Genomic DNA, 19,461 nt, shown 5'->3' with positions numbered 1-19,461 from the left:
TAAACATTGAGGTAAAGAAGGTGTTCAGGACCTCAGCTTTATCCTCATCCTCAGTAACTGTGTTCCCCTCCAGGTCCACTAGGGAGTTCAGGTTCTTCCTGCCCTTCTTCTTATTGTTAATATATTTATAAAAATGCTTTTTATTATCTTTGACTGAGGTGGCCAGCTTCAGTTCCAGCTGGGCCTTAGCCTCCCTAATTTTATTCCTACATAATCTAACAGCTTCCTTGAACATACCTCGAGAAGCCTTCCCCTCCTTCCAAAGGTGATACAGCCTCCTCTTCCCCCTTAAATCCTCCAGGAGCTGCTTGCTCATCCAGGCTGGTCGCCTTCCCCGCCGGCTTGCCTTCCGGCACATGGGAACCGCCAATTCCTGTGCCTTCAAGAGCTCCTGTTTGAAGTAGGTCCAACCCTCCTGAACCCCTTGGTTCATGAGGGCTGGTACCCAGGGGACTTTGCAGACAAGTTTTTTAAATAGGCTGAAGTTCGCCCTTCGGAAGTCCAAGGTGGAGGTTCTGTTGGTGCTCCTCCCAATCTCCCTGCATATTGAAAACTTCACTATCTCGTGGTCACTGCACCCTAGGCAGCCTCCCACGATCACATCTCCCACCAGCCCTTCCCTATTGCAGAACAGCAGGTCAAGCAGAGCCTGTCCCCTGGTAGGCTTGCTTAACAGCTGTGTCAGGAAGCAGTCCTCCATTCGCTCCAGGAATCTTCTGGACAAAAAAATATGGAACGCTTCACGAATTTGCGTGTCATCCTTGCGCAGGGGCCATGCTAATCTTCTCTGTATCGTTCCAATTTTAGTATATGTGCTGCCGAAGCGAGCAGCTTCTGGCTTGTTCAGCTAGACTGTGATGGTCTATTTGGACTGGGATCAGCAGCCTAGAGCTAGGGTTTAAAAATAATTTTCTTTGTTTTGCGTAGCTGACTAACATAGTTGTAGAACTGAGAATATGGCAGATTGGGATGTTTGGACAAGTTTACTTCTGCCTGTCCTTGACTTGTAAAGTGCTGAGAAGCCCCTACTTTGTATGAAGTGCTGACTGAACAGTCAGCTGTATCTTTCCGCTTTGAAATGCAACCTTTTCTGATTTGCATATTAATAGAAATTTGTCAAAAAGCCTCCTGTTTGGAAGGAGGAACATACTTTGATGCACTGGACTAGTTGCTGCCATGGTATTGAAGAAAGTGTGTGAACCTGACTGAGAGGGGATATTCTTTTGTTTCATGACTGAGTTTCTTCAGTTGTCTCCTTCCATTACGATTCTTACATGAAATTTGAATTCTCACAAGTAAGATTAGCATATCATAACTGGCTGTTTAAAATCTATGTATCTGGTTGAAAATATCTGGTTAGGTATTTTTATTTTTTCCCCCTAATGTCAGGGAAAAGAGATTTGTAACACTAGCAGATGATTCTTTGGCTGGCTGATTCACTTCAGACACCAGATGATTTGTCCGATAAAGATTTAGTTATAAGACTAGTGTAACTTTTAGATAAAGTTGTTCAAGCTAAATTCCACTTTGAATAGTCCTTTCCATGTATATGAACTAAATTTCCTTAGAGTCTGTAGATCCAGCAAAACAAAGCTGTTAGGCCTTGGGATTAGTAAGAGAGCTGGTGAGAAGACACAGAAGTGTTTATTTCTCTAATGGTGTACCTGCTCTTCAAAATTCTAAAGTACAAGCAGTTCTGATTTTAGCAGATATGCCTTGCAATTTGATTGGTTTGAATGTGATGATGCTTGCTAAGTATGTTAGCTATAATTAAACTCTGTTTATTGCTGTAGCAGGCGTATTCTCAGCAGGCTTGGCTCCAGCTGCTTTTGTGCCAAACCCATACATTATCAGTGCTGCTCCTCCAGGTACTGACCCATACACTGCAGCTGGATTAGCTGCCGCAGCTACTCTAGCAGGTAACTAAACACTTTCTACTGTGTCTGACTTGATAATTTTACTGAATGAAATTAGAAAAAAGCTGACATCTATCATGCTTTGTCTCTGTAAATGTATTCCTAGGAAGGAAGGACTTGTAGGAAAATTAATATTGCTCTTTTGAAAGTGTTTACTAAAATCTAAAGGGATGCAGTTTCTGTGATATATGTACCTTAAGTGTTTATTTACACTGGATTTTTATATGAACAGTTAGGTATCTTCCATTCTGAGAATGCTTGTCTTTAAAGTTTCATCTGACATTAGTAGTAGTATTATTTTCAAAAGACAAGACAGCTAGACAGACCTTCCTTGTATGTTTTCACTTGGTGCATTAATTTTCTAATTTCAGATTTTCTCATTCCCAAGGGGCATGAGAATAAAGATGGTCTCCAGAGAAATAGATATCACTGTGAAGCAGCACTGCTGAGGATTCAAGTCTCAGCTAGTGTTCAGACCTGAGCATAACATTTGGAAAAAAAAACCCTCTATTTCCTCTTGATGGTTTCACAGGAAAGGCAGTAGAAAGAACTAAAGTATATGTATACATAATGCATTATGTGCACAGTAACAGTGGTTTAGAAAGCTCATTCTTCCTTTGGTTCATTACCAACAGACTGGAAAAGGTAAGTGTGCCCTCTCTAAAGGGTGTGATGTAGTAGGTGGGGGAGGCAGAGAAGCCAAAGAAGCAAACATAAAGGAAGAATAATACTGATATACTGAGACTTTGATCATCTATCAGGAGAATTAATTTGGTTCATTCTGTCATTTTCTGAAGTGATCTCTTTTTTTCCAAACATTGAAATGGATTTTGATGTTCTTTGGTATACAAGCTTTGATTACTTTAAGGCTTTTCTTTGTCACTGAATGTCACAAGGGTATTTGTGTTTTCATAGAGAAAGTCTGGTTTGATGTGAATCCTTTAATGCGTTTGTATTCATGTATCACTTTGGCTCATGTGGGAATTAATTTCTTTTTAATACTAATTTTTGTTTTGACATGTAGAAGATAGATCAATGAGAGATGCTACAAACAGTATGAACAGTTATTTTAACTATGAATTGAGTAATCATGTTTTCTGGTTTTAGGTCCTGCTGTGGTTCCACCTCAATATTATGGTGTTCCATGGGGAGTGTATCCAGCCAATTTATTTCAGCAGCAAGCTGCAGCAGCAAATACTACAGCAAATCAGCAAGCAGCTTCACAGGCACAACAGGGACAGCAACCGGTACGTTCTACACAAAAAGGAGTTGTGCATTCGAAGCCTTACTTTAACATTCCCGGTAGAATCAGCTTCTAAAAAACTTTTCCTGATTTAGATGTTGTGTTGTACCAAACAATGAATGAATAATAAAAATTCTCAACTTCCTCACAGTACTGATTATCATTATATTTAAAAATTCACTACATACTATGTATTCCACAGTCCAGATTTTTTAAAAGACAAACAAAAAAACCCAGCATTAAAAATAAGTGCTTTAATCCAGGTCACTGTGTTGTGGTGTTTTTCTAGATAATGCTGCCTGTATAACCTAATTAATCACACTTAATCACAAATTAATGTCTAGTTAAAAACTAATCTAGAAAGCTAACATAAGGATGTGAAAAGGGATGTTTTAGTAATTTTAGGAGGATCTTTTTTCTTTTATGTTTGGAAAAAGTTGATCTGTGTGTTTATGAATTAGCTGAGAAATGGAAGGAGGGAAACATTTTTGTTGGTTCATGAAGGAGGATTGCCAAGCGTATTTTTCTCTAACAATACTTGTATTGCATCATCAACATGTGCCATATGTTATTTTTGCCTTGATATATCAAAAATAATCAATTGCTACAAGAACTTGTTGACATTTCCATTTATTTGTAACTTCAAAAGAAGTGCTGATTTTCTGTTGTGGATCCAGATGCATTTATAAAACCATTACATGATCATTCATTATAAACAAATGGCATTTTTCCACAAAGGAAGAACTCAAATCTTACAGTGTATTGGGTTGAACTGAGGTGGAGTTAATTCTCCTCACAGCATCGTTTTAGTGCTGTGGTTTTTTGCAGCAGCAGTTGATAACACAGCAGTGTTTTGGCTACGGCTGAATTCGGTATCCGAGCTGTGTCCTTTCAACATTTCCCTGCCCCAGAAGTACATTGAGGGGTGGGCAGGATCTTGGGAGGGGACACAACTGAGCCAGCTGACTCAGACTGGCCAAAGAGGTATTCCATACCATATGACGTCAGCTCAGGTATAAGAAGGACGTGAAAGAAGGAAGTGTTGGGGATTCGTCCATGGCGTTCATCCTCCCAAGGAACCACCAAGCTTAGAGAGCTTAGTGGCGTGTTGCAGTTTGAGCTGGGTGCCCCCTGCAATGTTTACTTCCTGTGTCCAGAGGTCCAGCCCAGAGGGGTGGACACAGGAAATTATGTAGTATTTCATACCACAATCCTTTGCACCACTATAAGATCCAGTGCGGAGTCTAGCACTATCTCCTTTCTTCCTCCTCCGTCAGCCGGTAACTGGGGGAGATGTCTCCTGGCTTTGGACCTGGCTAGGCCCAAGGCCACGGGGGAATGGGCAGTCTCAGATCTGGCCAGCTGAGACTAGCCTAGCAGTGGGAGGGGGAAGAAGGAGCCCTGGGGGTCTTGGGTGTACCCTCAGGTGGGGATGGGATCTCTCTGGGTCTGCTTTGGGATTTTTCTTTATCACTGTGCTTTTGCTTTTCTGTAAAAGTTCACTGCTTTCTATTTAAACTTTCCATCACTTTTGCAATCCGTTTGTCTGAGTGTTTATTGTTGCCAGGGGTGGGGAAGGGGGCTGCCTCAACCCAGCACATACAGTAATCTTCTGCTTGAATGCTTGTAAATACTTTTTGTTTTTTTAATTAGTGGTGTGGTTAATTTCAATACCATTCTAATAAATGTAATATGAGAAGTGACTTTCAATTACCATGAAGTTCCAGAGTAGCTTTATCACTGCTTGGATATTCGGATGGCTCTTTCTTCCTACTGATTGTTAATTATTAGTGAACTGAGCATTTATCATATCTCCAGTGTATTGTCTATAAAATTTATATCCAATGTATGCAGATCACGTGTAAAATATGTTATGGGAATATATTGTAAATTGCTTCTCTCTTATTTTAGACCTGCTTTTCAATCAGATTCCTAGAGAAATACTGTCATAATGTGATAAAATAAGCCTGTGTGGCATGGTGATGCAGTGTTACATGAATTTTTAAACCTTAGTTGGGTGCATTTTTTACAGCAGTGTTGACAATGTGTTGTTAATTGTCTAGATTAGTTCCTACAGGCTCTGAAGTATTTAGACTTGCATCATTTGATTGCCTGAAAATGTAAACAAATACTTTTATCAGGGAAGGACAGTTGTTCAGTTAATAACTAATGCAGATCATAGATGTGTCACTCTTACTCATTTTCTTCCTTACTTTCTATTCATTGTCATTGATGGAATATACATAAGTTCTGCTGTCCAGAGCAGGGCAGATACTTTAATATCACATTTGTCAGTAAAATAGTTTATACCTTTTATTTGTTTTTCAATATCCTTGATAACCAATAGGTTGAGTACGCCCAAAGTAAAATTCAAAGTGGCTTCAGATATGCAAAACAACTGCTCTACACCTTTTTTAGCATATAATGGCTTGCTTTTTTACCCTTTAAGGAAAGGCTGTTGTATTGGTCATTTTCAGGTTCTGCGTGCTGGAGCAACTCAGCGCCCACTTACTCCCAATCAGGGTCAGCAAGGGCAGCAGGCAGAGTCACTTGCAGCAGCTGCAGCAGCAAATCCTGCTTTGGCTTTTGGTCAGGGCCTTGCTACAGGCATGCCAGGTATGTGTGTTATCAGTGGATTAACAAAATCATAGAAAGTAAAATCCTGTTAAGTTTATAATAAGCTGCTTTGAATTGAGTTGGGTTTTGTTGTTGTTGTTCTGTTGGATTGAAATACTGGCACGGGATTCTCAGGGCACAAGAAATTCCTCCTGCATTTTTCAACTTGGAGCATTTTCTCTATTGTTACAAATGTGTGCAAAAGGACTATCATAGATTTTTGCAGGATAATTTATCATATAATGAAGCACTAGTTGTATTAATTTGTCTTTCTGAAGCATTTTTTTTTTGCTTGTAGCGTATAATGAAGTCTAACATTCAGAATCCAGAATTAAGAAATCTAAAAGAAAATTTCTTCTTAATCATCTCTGAGGATCACAACATGCTTGGAAGCACTCCAAAGCTTGGAGCCTCAAATCTTTGTAGCATTCATAGCTTCTGACTTAGCCAGGGAGTTGTTATTCTGAGTCTCAGTACATGGCATAAACACAGTGTGTTAGCTTGAAGGTCAACATCACTTCTAAGTGGTACAATTGAAGAATTCTTGGCCATTCTTCAGCATGAAAGTTAAGATTTTACATAGTTAAATTAGATATTGTTGATGGTAGCTGTAAATGCATTTGTCTTGTACAGGCTCTCTGTGTCAGTGCTACTGTGAAATGCCTCACAGCCTGTAGAAGTCAAGGTAGAGCAGCCAGAATCAGTGGCTGGATGCTCCAGGACTGCAGTGTGTGCTTTGCCGCACATGATCAGATTTTACACCTCTAGCTGCAGAACAGACTGGCTCTTGTGTTTTCCTTGTGTGTTTTGGTTTATAAGGGCCATTTTTCTATTTCTCCTCATGCAGTAGTATCTTCATGTTTTAGCATCTTTCGACTAAAATGAGGAATCAGCAGTGTGCTGTCACAGCACCTGTCAAATGGTGTCTGCACCTCACCAGAGCAGTGGAGAAATGCCTCACTGTTTGCAGGCTATCAGAGGTGCTATAACTAACTATATTTGCAAGAGCCTCAGAGGCTTAGCTATATCTGGTTTTGTATGTTTTGAGGTGAATGGGTGTGTTTATTTATAGTTACTTATTAATTCTTGCTTTGGATATGGAGATCTTGAGACTGTGGAGTGGTCCATGCCTTTTAAAAAGCTTGTGACATTTATCTTGAATCAGATCAACATCTGAGTCCTTGACCCAGCCTAAATTTCCCACTTATGTCTTCCAGTTTGAAGGCATTACCCCTTGTCTTGTCACTGCATGCCTTTTTACAAAGTCCCTCTCCAGATATTCTGTATAGCACCTTTGAATATGGGAAGGCTGCTGTAAGGTCTTCCTGGAGACTTCTCCAGGCTGAACAACTCCAGCTCTCAGCCTATTTTCATGGAAGAGGTCCTCTGAGCGTTTGAGAGAGTGTTTCCCAGCTCATCCATACAGCTGTCTTTAAGGTGTTTCAGCTGCTTTTGTCTTGCAACAGCCTTCCTGTTGGATTAAATTAATGAGCTATCCCAATTAGGGGTTGCTTTACTTTTCAAATTTGATATTTCAAGTATTTCTGCATTAATTGTTTAGGGAGGTATATTCATGTAGCTCTTAAGGCTTCAGATCTAATTCTAAGTGCAAAGAGAAAGTCTCTGAAATCCAGGTTACTTTTCATGAAATGTTTGTTTTAAGTCTCTTTTTCAGAAAAATTCAGGTTCTTTTTTAAAAGCACCAGAAATGAAATATATTTTGCACTGTAGTTGTATAATTACTCTTCAAATTCTTCCTTTCCATAACAAAGATTCTTAAAACACTGACTATTTCTGATTGAATAAATGTGCAAGAGAAAGTCAGAGGGTACTCCCAGTTTCATCATAATATGATCAATATACATTCTTTTTTGAAGATAGAATCAGTTGTTCTCACAGACTACAGCGGGACCTGGCTTAGTCAGCCCAATTCAGGAATCTGCCCATGACCTCACTTGTCTCAAAGAGCTGTTGTGCTCAGTGGATGTCTCCCTGGTGCAGTGGCTGTAGAGAGGCTGCAGAGCTGCTCAGCTTGCTCTAAAATAAACATCCAGAAGTGGGTGAGCTAAGTCCCTCTGGAGGCCTCATTCACTGCACTGGCTAAACATGCAACTTACTTTTATTAAATTTATACAAGTGAAGCTGCTAGCACTGACTGTAATAGTGTCTAGTGTGCAGGTGGGTGTGTAAATTGAGTTTTCTGAAAAACATGTACAAAATATTAAAATCAACAATTTCCATCTTATTTGCATTGCCTTTTTTATTACCTAGAGGAATTAGAATTGTTATGTTGCAATGGGTTGTGCATTCTCTGCCTCCAGGTAGTACGAAATGAAAATCGAGTTTGTGGCATGCATACAGGGAGTTACAGCATTGCCACAGTTACAGTGCTTATAGAAAATATTAATGATTTAGTGATAGGATAACATGGAATATGATTTGTGGGAGAAGAACAATGATGCAGCTGTGCGTATCTTCATCAGAACAAACAAAAGGTTATAGTGGTTCAGGTTTTGGTGAGCTTGGGAGACAAGTGAATACAGCATCGTTAAAGGAAAGATGGAAGGTTAAGAGCTGAATAAATTTTCCAATCTGTATGCAGAGGAAAATAGTTGGATCTTGAGAATGTTGAAAAGGGAGAAGCTGTACACTTTCTACATAGGGAGAGAGTGCTCTACAGTGATTTGTAGGTTCTGCTCCTGAATGAGAGCTGTCAGTGTTAGTGTTAAAAGGGGCAGATAATTAAGTTGGCATCAATAAGTGTCACATCTGTTAACTTGAGTAGAGGGAAGTGACAAACTTTGACATCCGTTTAGGTGTCATCAGGAAGGGAACTTGCATAGAGGGAATGGAGTAGGAGATCTGGGCAGAGCTTTGTGCTGTTATATACAAAAATGAGAGAAGAGAGTGTGAAGTATCCAGTGAAAGACACTGAAGAAATTACTGGATTGATTAGAGCAACACTAAGAATAGGCTGCATGAGCCAAGAGAACAGATTTCCTTTCCTTCTTTATGAACATTTAAGGTTTGTGTGAAAAGAATCCAGAAAGTTTCCAGAACCTGTGATTTTGGAAACATTTAGAAAAATAATTTCAACAAAGCACAGTAGGGGCTCCCCACTGATCTGGACACACTAAATGTAGATAGAACAGTTCAATTCTACAATAAAAGGAATTGTTAGGAACTGATTAGGAAGCAGAAATTACAGTTTGGTTGGGTTTTTTAGGTTATAGTGAAAGACCAGAGTATCACAGTATCACTAAGGTTGGAAGAGACCTCGAGGATCATTGAGTCCAACCTATCCACACGGACCTCATGACTAGACTATGGCACCAAGTGCCATGTCCAATCTTCTCTTGAACGCTTCCAGGGACAGTGACTCCACCACCTCCCTGGGCAGCCCATTCCAATGACGAAAAACTTGCTCGGTTCTTCACCATGAGAGTGGTGAAACCCTGGAATGGGTTGTCCACGGAGGTGGTTGAGGCCCTGTCCCTGGAGGTGTTTAAGACCAGGCTGGATGAGGCTCTGGCCAGCCTGATCTAGTGTGGGGTGCCCCTGCCCATGGCAGGGGGGTTGGAAGTAGATGATCCTTGTGGTCCCTTCCAACACTGACAGATACTATGATACTATGAAGAACTTTCTCCTCACCTCGAGTCTAAACCTCCCCTGGCGCAGCTTGAGACTGTGTCCCCTTGTTCTGGTGCTGGTTGCCTGGGAGAAGAGACCAACCCCTTCCTGGCTGCAACCACATTTCAGGTAGTTGTAGAGGGCAATGAGATCACCCCTGAGCCTCCTCTTCTCCAGACTAAACAATCCCAGCTCCCTCAGCCTCTCCTCATAGGGCTTGTGTTCAAGGCCTCTCACCAGCCTTGTTGCCCTTCTCTGGACACGCTCAAGTGTCTCAATGTCCTTCTTAAACTGAGGGGCCCAGAACTGGACACAGTACTCAAGGTGCGGCCTAACCAAAGCAGAGTACAGGGGCACTATGACCTCCCTGCTCCTGCTGGCCACACTATTCTTAATGCAGGCCAGGATGCCATTGCCCTTCTTGGCCACCTGGGCACACTGCTGGCTCGTGTTTAGGCGGCTGTCAATCAGTACCTCCAGGTCCCTCTCTGTTTGGGAGCCCTCCAGCCACTCCGACCCCAGCCTGTAGCTCTGCATGGGATTGTCGTGGCCAAAGTGCAGCACTCGGCACTTGGACTTGTTAAATGCCATTCCATTGGATTCTGCCCATCTGTCTAGTTGGTCGAGGTCCCTCTGCAGAGCCTTTCTACCCTCTAACTGACTAACAGTATCACAGTATCACTTAGGTTGGAAAGGACCTTGAGGATCATGGAGTCCAACCTATCAACACAGACCCCATGCCTAGACCATGGCAACAAGTGCCACATCCAATCTCCTCTTGAACGCCTCCAGGGACGATGACTCAACCACCTCCCTGGGCAGCACATTCCAATGACGAATGACTCGCTCGGTGAAGAATTTCCTCCTCACCTCGATTCTAAACCTCCCCTGGCGCAGCTTGAGACTGTGTCCCCTTGTTCTGGTGCTGGTTGCCTGGGAGAAGAGGCCAACCCCTTCCTGGCTACAACCACCTTTCAGGTAGTTGTAGAGGGCAATGAGATCACCCCTGAGCCTCCTCTTCTCCAGGCTAAACAATCCCAGCTCCCTCAGCCTCTCCTCATAGGGCTTGTGTTCAAGGCCTCTCACCAGCCTTGTTGCCCTTCTCTGGACACATTGAAGTGTTTCGATGTCTTTCTTAAACTGAGGGGCCCAGAACTGGACACAGTACTCAAGGTGCGGCCTAACCAAAGCAGAGTACAGGGGCACTATGACCTCCCTGCTCCTGCTGGCCACACTATTCCTAATGCAGGCCAGGATGCTATTGGCCCTCCTGGCCACCTGGGCACACTGCTGGCTCATATTCAGGTGGCTGTCGATCAGCACACCCAGGTCCCTCTCTGTTTGGGAGCTCTCCAGCCACTCCGACCCCAGCCTGTAGCTCTGCATGGGATTGCCGTAGCCAAAGTGCAGCACTCGCACTTGGACTTGTTGAATGCCATCCCATTGGACTCTGCCCATCTGTCCAGTCGGTCGAGGTCCCTCTGCAGAGCCTTTCTACCTTCTAACTGACTAACATCTGCCCCTAACTTGGTGTCATCTGCAAATTTGCTGATGACTGACTCTACCCCCTCATCCAGATCATCGATGAATATGTTGAAGAGGATGGGGCCCAGCACTGAACCCTGGAGGACACCACTGGTGACTGGCCGCCAGCTGGATGTGGCACCGTTCACTACCACTCTCTGGGCCTGGCCCTCCAGCCAGTTCCTAACCCAGCACATAGTGTAATGGTCCAAGCCACGAGTTGACAGCTTAGCCAGCAGTTTTCTGTGGGGGACGGTGTCAAAGGCTTTGCTGAAGTCCAGGTAGACCACATCCACAGGCCTCCCCACGTCCACCAGACGGGTCACCTGATCATAGAAGGAGATCAGGTTGGAGAGGCAGGACCTGCCCTTCCTGAATCCATGTTGGCTGGACCTGAGCCCTTGGCCGTCCTTCAGGTGCGCAGTTATTGCCGCCAGGATAATCTGCTCCATCACTTTCCCTGGCACTGAGGTCAGGCTGACTGGCCTGTAGTTTCCAGGTTCCTCCATCCGACCCTTCTTGTGGATGGGGACCACATTGGCCAGTTTCCAGTCACCTGGGACCTCACCTGTGAGCCAGGACTGGAGGAAAATGATGGAGAGCAGCTTGGCCAGCTCATCTGCCAGCTCTCTCAGCACCCTAGGATGGATCCCATCCGGTCCCATGGACTTGTGAGTGTCCAAATGGCTCAGCAGGTCCCGAACTAATTCCTCATGGATTACCGGGGCATTACACTGCTCCCCGACCCCATCGCCCAGCTCAGGAGGCCACTCGTCCTGAACTCCTCCTGCCTTGCTGTTAAAAATTGAGGCAAAGAAGGTGTTCAGGACCTCAGCCTTTTCCTCGTCTTCAGTCACCGCATTCCCCTCCAGGTCCAATAAGGAGTGGAGGTTCTTCTTGCCCTTCTTTTTATTGTTAATATATTTGTAAAAATGCTTTTTATTGTCTTTGACAGAGGTATCCAGCTTCAGTTCCAACTAGGCCTTTGCCTCCCAAATTTTATTTCTACATAATCTAACAACTTCCTTGAATATACCTCGAGAAGCCTTCCCCTCCTTCCAAAGGTCATACAGCCTCTTTTTCCTCCTTAAATCCTCCAGGAGCTGCTTGCTCATCCAGGACGGTCGCCTTCCCCACTGGCTCGCCTTTCGGCACATGGGAACCGCCAGTTCCTGCGCCTTCAAGAGCTCCTGTTCGAGTAGGTCCAACCCTCCTGAACCCCTTGGTTCATGAGGGCTGGTACCCAGGGGACTTTACAAATAAGTTTTTTAAACAGGCTGAAGTTTGCCCTCCGGAAGTCCAAGGTGACAGTTCTGTTGGTGGTCCTCCCTATCTCCCTGCATATTGAAAACTTTACTATCTTGTGGTCACTGAACCCTAGGCAGCCTCCCAGGACTACATCTCCCACCAGCCCTTCCCTATTGGAGAACAGCAGGTCAAGCAGAGCCTGTCCCCTGGTAGGCTTGCTTAACAGCTGTGTCAGGAAGCAGTCCTCCATTCGCTCCAGGAATCTTCTGGACTGCCTCCTCCCTGCTGAATTAAGTTCCCAGCAGATATCTGGGAGGTTGAAGTCGCCAACAAGGACAAGATCTGATGATCTTGAGACAGCCTCCAGTTGTTTGTAGAACAATTCATCAGCCTCCTCATCCTGGTTGGGTGGTCTGTAACAAATTCCAACCAGGATGTCAGATTTGTTAGGCTGCCCTCTGATTTTAACCCACAGGCTCTCAACTACCTCATCTTCCACCTCAAGTTCTGTGGCAGAAAGTGACTCTCTAATATACAGAGCCACCCCTCCTCTTCTTCTCCCTCGCCTGTCTCTCCTAAATAGCCTGTAGCCCCCCAGCGTAGCACTCCAATCATGCGTGTTGTCCCACCAAGTTTCTGAGATGGCGACTATATTATAGTCGCCCTGATGGATCAGGACCTCCAGTTCCTCTTGCTTATTGCCCAGGCTGCGTGCATTGGTGTACATGCACTGCAGCTGGGCTCCCAACTTCTCAATTGACCCTACCTTGTGCCCTACTCTTTCCTCTGCAGAGGGACCGATATCCTCACCCACCCCCTTCAGACATAGTGTGGTGGTTTGGCGAGAAGGGCCTAGCCTTCTCTCCCCACGAATGGGAAGAAAAACCACAGCTAGCCAGCCGGAGAAGCAAAAGGAAAAATGCTATATTTTACAAGCAATTTGGAGAATGCAGGATATGTACACAATTTACAGTATTTACAACATATATACAGAAATATACAGCAAAGTAAAAAAAGAATAATACAGGAACAAAATTCCCTCCTCTGGAGGAGGGTTCCCCCCCGTACTCCCTTCTCTCCCCCTTTTCCCCAAAGAGGGTTAGAAAGAGAGAAAATGGCAGGAGATTAATAAAGCAGAGTGTTAGTAGGCCTTTTCTGTTCAGGGTCAGTCTGGCAGGGAGCCCAGAAGCAGACGAGCTGGAAAGGGAGAAGGCAAGGAGTGAACTGAGGAAAGTTCCAACTGAACTCAAAACTTAAAGTTGCATTCTACCAATCTAGCAATGAAATTCGTTTAGAATATCTAATTGTTTTTGTTAATATTCCAAAACATTCAGCCAGAGTGTCCCAGCACTGTCTCTTTCTCAAAGGCACAGCCTCAAACGGTCACACCTAGTTTAAAGCCCTCCTAATGAGCCCTGCCAACTCTAGTGCTAGGACTCTCTTACCCCTTCTAGATAAATGCACCCCATCAGGACCCGGCAGGTCGGGTGTAGTAAAAGTTGTCCCATGATTGAAGAAACCAAAGTTCTGCCGCTGGCACCATCCCCTGAGCCAATTGTTGATGTTATGGGTACTTCCATTCCTCTCAGTGTACACCCCTGCCACTGAGGGAACTGAGCAGGACACCACTTGAGCTCCTGCCCCATCAATCAATTGTCCAAGGGCCCTGAACTCCTCCTTAATCGCCCTGGTGCCCTTCTTGTCAATCTCATCACTCCCAGCCTGTATTACCAGCAGAGGGTAAGAGTGGGCTGGATTAATTTAGGGAGTCTCCTTGCAATGTCCCTTACCTGTGTCCCGGGTAGGGAGCAGACCTCCCTACATGATTTTTTACAATCTTGAGGTTTTTTTCCCCCATCATAACATTAGTATATAGAAACTCAATTAAACTTGAAAATAATAACTATTATAATAACAATAGTGTTCCTTAATAAGATTTTGTCACACTTGTTAAAATATTCACTGTTTTTTCTGTTGATGTCCTGTTGCTGTTTTAAGGCAATGTTTCAGAAATGCTGTTTTCACTCTTGTAGTTTGTTTTCAGATTATTTCAAGGAGAGAAGAAATGCTGACTGTGTGAAACTCTCTGTATTACTAATTTTTTTATTCTGTTTTGTGCAGGCTATCAAGTACTAGCTCCTACTGCCTATTACGATCAGACAGGTGCCTTAGTAGTAGGCCCTGGAGCAAGAACTGGCCTTGGAGCACCAGTCAGATTGGTGGCCTCAACTCCTGTTATAATCAGTTCTGCAGCAGCACAAGCAGGTAAGTACTTGATGCTGTACTGAATCTTAACAGTAATGATGCTTGATTAGTATTTGATGTTGTTGATGTGGGGTTTTTGTGCACTTGTGAAGTTTTCAAGTTGTGAAGGATATACCATACATGGTCTCTTTCATATTGTCACCCTCCTTCCTCTGAGAGAGACTGTTTCTCAGAGATGTAGTTTCCCTTTTTGAATTCAGATGTGCAGTCCTATCCCATACATATGCAGGCATGTTTCTGCAATTGTTTTTTGTCAGACAGGAACATTTTCCCATTTCCTTTCCCCATGCATATGACATGCACTTCTCATCAGTCCCCTAAACAGTGTCCTCTAGGAAGCATCATTTCACTGCTTCAGCCTGGCAGAAGATGATGGAGTGCTCTGGGGCCTTGCTATGCTTTTCTCCTGAAAGTATTTTTTCCTAAAAAGTGTGGAAAGGTAAAAAAAAGTATAAAATGGACAGCAGAGGAGGAGTATTAGTTAAACATTTATAGTTTTTCCCTATTTAGCAGGGGTCTGGTACTTCTTTGCTGAACCATTGTATTTATTGCATTTGTGAAATTTAAAACTCAGATTACTAACACCAGATTAATGAAGTTTATCTGCTCGTAAAATCAGATTTTAGCTTAATCTGTAGGATTCTTTCTCTATGCATAACTTCATTGACATTAGTAGCTATGGGTAGACTCATAGCTGCAACTTTGCTGTTGCAACTTTGGGTATAAAAGTACAGTTCAGTAAATAGTAATGTCTTACTGAACTCACACTGGAAATTCCCTCAGTTACATGAACAGTTCTACAGTCTCAATTAGCCTACAACATGTGCTGTCATCTTTTTTTTTTTCTCTTCAGGTAATTAAGAATGTGTAATGCTATAAAGAATCTTACAGTCTATATTATGTGAATTTCTGCTTGAAGAAAATACAATCTAGATCTGAATAGTCCATTTTCAGTCAGAAATGTTTGAGAGAGTAATTATGATTGAAAACGTGTGTTTTACAGCTGCAGTTGCTTCAGCTGGAGGAACAGCAAACAATCTCGCGGGAGCCACGAACAGTCTATTTCGGCCACTTGGTGCCCAGCCACAGCAACAGCAAACAAATAGTAGTCTACAATCCAATTCATTTTATGGCAGTAACTCTTTGACCAATAACTCCCAGAGCAGTTCCCTTTTTTCACATGGTCCTGGCCAACCAGGAAGCACATCTCTTGGCTTTGGAAGTAGCAGCTCTTTAGGAGCAGCTATCGGCTCTGCACTTGGTGGATTTGGCTCATCAGGTAGGTTGTTAATATAGTGAGGAAATTGTGAGACATCTGTGTTAATCCAAAAAATGTACCTGTATCCAGACATATTTTATATACATGCATTTCTAAAAAGAATGCAAAAATAGGTTACTCAAGTTTAAAACATGTTGTAGGGGGGAAAAAAGAAATGTTTAAAATTCACTTGGGCTATGTATACAAGATGCATTATTTTTTTTAAAGAATACCCTGTAGCCATAAACACTTTTCCATATTGAGCATTGTACTCTGCCCCAGAAATTTATTCAGTTTTCAGTAAGCTCTCTTTAAAATTTATTTTCAAGGCAGACTTCATTCACTGTTTAAAATAATAATTGATATTTGACACAATGCAATTCTTTTGTTGTGATTTGTGTCAGGAAAATTCCTGATTTAAATAAAAGTAAATAGCTTATGACTTTCTAAATTCAAGTTATTGAATTGAATTGCTATATATATATAACATTTTTAATAGGATTTGTAAAACATTAAAGCTTAATACCAAAGTTAAGACTGAATACTTCTGTGCCAGTTTGGGGCCTTAAATTGGTTGAACAGGTGCTCCTAAATATTATCAACCTAGTTGTATTAAAATAATGAAAAAATAAAATTGCCTTCATGTTTCTGCTCCACAGAATTCACACTGTTTTTAAACATGGAAGATAGGTTTTCTTATATTTCAGAGCTAGTATTAGAAAAACAAATAATATTTCCTTTAGCTGTGAACACCTATATTATTATTATATCTGAGCATATTTATAATCTCATGTATCTGCAGATAGGTAGAAATTGCAAAATTAAATTCTCAAGGGAAATTAAAAAAAAAACCAAAAAAAACCCAATCAACCAAACAAAAACCCCAAAAAAAGAGAAATGTAAAAAGGGAATATTATTACAAGACAGCTTAATACATGGGAAAACAGAAGGAAAAGTCATGCCCTTCAGTGTTAATATTTGTTCTTTGGTAACTAAGTGGAGGTGAATAGCGACATCAAATATAGTGCATATGAATGCAGTTGTTTTTCATAAAATCTGGGAAATTATTTACATTAACAGAACTAATGCTAGGAATTTTTATGCTGATCCACTCTTATTATCTGATTTTTAAAGAGTGTAGTAGGAAACTTTAAAAAGACCATCTTTAATTTGGGGGTGGAGGGGGAAAAGTAAAATTGAATGCTACTCAGTTGTGTAGGAGTTGTCAATTTTTAATAATATCACAACAGATAAATCTTAACAAAGTAACTGTGTTATCCAGGTGCTGTATTTTGTAATTTAATTTGTCCTGAGCTACTTGTAGGATTTCAGTGAATTATTAGCAGCTGTATTTCTCTCTAACATTTCATTGACAGCTAGTGAGGATAAGTCTATCTGCATATTTAATGCAGTGCACCCATTTTAAGTGTCTAGTTAGAGTGGTTTTAAGTCATAAAAGTCTTTATCCAGCATTATCACAAGGACCTCCATACAATAAAAATCTTAGCTGTGTATCTACTTACGAAGATTCAGTGTAGTTCCTTCAGGCACAGGAGATTAAGCCCTTTTTTTGTAGCAAAGGTCAGTTCCAGAGCTTTGTATAAAGCCTTCAGCATAGACAGCATATGCTGAAATCTTGCAGCTGTATCCTAGGTGATTTAATTAGCATGGTAGTTTCCACAGAGGAGCAGGAAGCCTGTGCTTTTGCGGTTTGAGAAGTGCTGATGAAAGGTGCCTATTGGAATAAAAGTATATTGAAAGTGCCCTTCTGCCAAGTATAAGTTGTACTTGCCATAATAGCCACTTAAAAAAATGCTTCCTGATTATTTTTTTTTTCAAAAGAGTTCCTGAGCTGTATGTGTATATATATATATGAATTGATTTACGCAGAGGTGTACTTCTACAAATGGTGTTGATACATGTTGAGGCAAATAGAAGGCAAGTTCAATTTTTTTTATCTGCCAAAGTTTTGGCTTTTTTATAACTCCCCACAGTGTGTTGTGAAGGTTGAATTTCAATTAAAACATAGCCAGACTGACAGATGACAATATAAATCTTGCCCTTAATGTGTTCAGTTGTTGCAGAGGGAAAAAAATAGCTCTACAAAAAATGCAAAGGTGAACATATTCTAGCTGAATGACTGAGCAGCAAAGTAAGGGCAGATATAGACAAGTGTACCATATAAATGGCTTTATATACTTTATAATCAGGGCTTTTGTTTGTTAAAGTTATTTATAGTCCATTTTAAAGGTTTAGGTAAATTATAAGTTACTGCAGCTTAATAAGTAGCTAAGAATAAGATCAACTACAGAGGCTTTCCAAATGCCTACTTGTGGCTTGCAACAAGTGTAATTGCGTCAGCTTAGTGACGGAGAGGGACAGTAAGCAAATTCAAATTATCTTCTTGCTTTTGTGAGCTTTGCTTGTGTGCGAGTGAAAATGCAGCTCAGCTGGGTCATCGTAACTTGTTAAGCTGCAGTAATTTATCTAATAAACCCTGAGAGAAAGCTATATTTCCTTAGCTTTTTTTCATAGTTGGAAAAATAACAATCTGTCCTGTATTAACATTCACATGATTCTCTAGATCAGCCAGAACTTGTAGAGCTAGTCTCAAATTTTGAGGTTTCTTTCAACTGTTGACTTGATTTGCTTTTTTTGATTTCTTATTCTCAATCTCCTTGCCCAGATAGTCCAGAATCTTTCCCTTCTAGCTTCTCCTCTAGTATGTCTTCCTTCCCAGTTTCCAGGCAACATTTATCTCCTTTTCCTTCCCCTCCCAAACATGTTTCTGTTTCTGCTTGTACTTACGTGATGTTCCCATCATCAGCATTCCAGTCTTTTTGCTCCACAGTCACATACTCCTTCTACAGCCTAATATTTCTTCAGATCTGTTTTCCTTTCATCCTCAGTCCCACTGGTTTTGAAATGCTTTTTCTTGCAGTCTCCTTGTTGGCTCCTTTGTCTGGCCTTTTTCTCCTGGTTCTGGTTTGGTTTGTTTCATTTTTTCCTTTTTCCTTGGTCTATTTCTTGTGTTTGGATTTTGTCTCCTCTGCATTCAAAGTAGAAAACTTCCTTCCCACACTGCCTCATGGGCCTTCTGAACACAAGGTGGGATCTTGGACAACAGTTTTGGAGCCTGTTTTTGGTGTGGCCATATCTGATGTTCTGTGTGTGGACAGGAGCTTAAGTTTTCAGCTATGAGTCTGTAACAGATCGGTGCTGAACTTGTATAAACTGTGATTTTGCTAAAAATTCTAGCTCAGTGAAAGAGCATGAAAATAAAGGTTTCCTCTTGATATCATATTGGTCTGAGTATATGAAAGCATTAAGTTCTCAAATAATAGGTAGCTGGATTACTTTGTTAAGGATAAAACATCTTTCCATGCCTATTTTTCTGAAATGGCAGTGTTGTTTGGGCAGAACACCTGTGAAAAAAATGGTCCAAGCAGGTATCTGCCATGAAAATTATTAGCCAAGTTGCTAATGTTGTAAGAAAACAAATCCACATCTTAAAATTTTTGGGAAATATCTCGTGACCTTTCTGTTGGGCCATGCTGCCAGCTTTAGCAAGAAAGTGCCTGACAAGGGTAAAGATTATGGAAGTATAAATTCTGGCCTTTTCCCTGTTAAGTTGAAGTAGATCTCAGTTTCCCAAATTCACCTTAAGGTGCTGAATTTGTATAAAAATATCCATAATCTTGGTTTTATTCATGAGTATAATAATTTTCCAGTATTGAAAATAGGTATTCTAGCTTAATGTT

The 19,461-nt window shown here is 41.6% G+C and overlaps 1 protein-coding gene and 1 non-coding gene across 9 annotated transcripts in view; one reads left to right on the top strand and one right to left on the bottom strand.

Moving 5' to 3' along the window:
- Window positions 1–19,461, top strand: part of PUM2 (pumilio RNA binding family member 2) — a 124,750-nt gene that overhangs the window by 88,493 nt on the left and 16,796 nt on the right. For 6 of the 8 annotated variants that reach the window (XM_068161323.1, XM_068161326.1, XM_068161324.1 and 3 more), the window contains 5 exons: window positions 1,794–1,919; window positions 3,024–3,163; window positions 5,637–5,775; window positions 14,299–14,442; window positions 15,446–15,721. In XM_068161323.1, coding sequence (XP_068017424.1) covers window positions 1,794–1,919; window positions 3,024–3,163; window positions 5,637–5,775; window positions 14,299–14,442; window positions 15,446–15,721 — 825 coding nt within the window. The remainder of the gene's footprint in view (window positions 1–1,793; window positions 1,920–3,023; window positions 3,164–5,636; window positions 5,776–14,298; window positions 14,443–15,445; window positions 15,722–19,461) is intronic. The other 2 variants (XM_068161322.1, XM_068161320.1) reach the window with 1 other exon arrangement.
- LOC137452702 (U6 spliceosomal RNA) lies at window positions 725–831 on the bottom strand. The gene has a single exon (XR_010990147.1). It is a non-coding gene; the product is annotated as a U6 spliceosomal RNA (small nuclear RNA).

The sequence above is a fragment of the Melanerpes formicivorus genome, unplaced genomic scaffold, assembly GCF_026170545.1.
Source record: "Melanerpes formicivorus ecotype bairdi unplaced genomic scaffold, bMelFor1.0.p_v2 SCAF_57, whole genome shotgun sequence".
In the NCBI taxonomy this organism is placed as follows: Eukaryota; Metazoa; Chordata; class Aves; order Piciformes; family Picidae; genus Melanerpes; species Melanerpes formicivorus.
The sequence above is the reverse complement of the archived record's forward strand: the minus strand, read 5'-3'. Positions and strand labels throughout refer to the sequence as shown.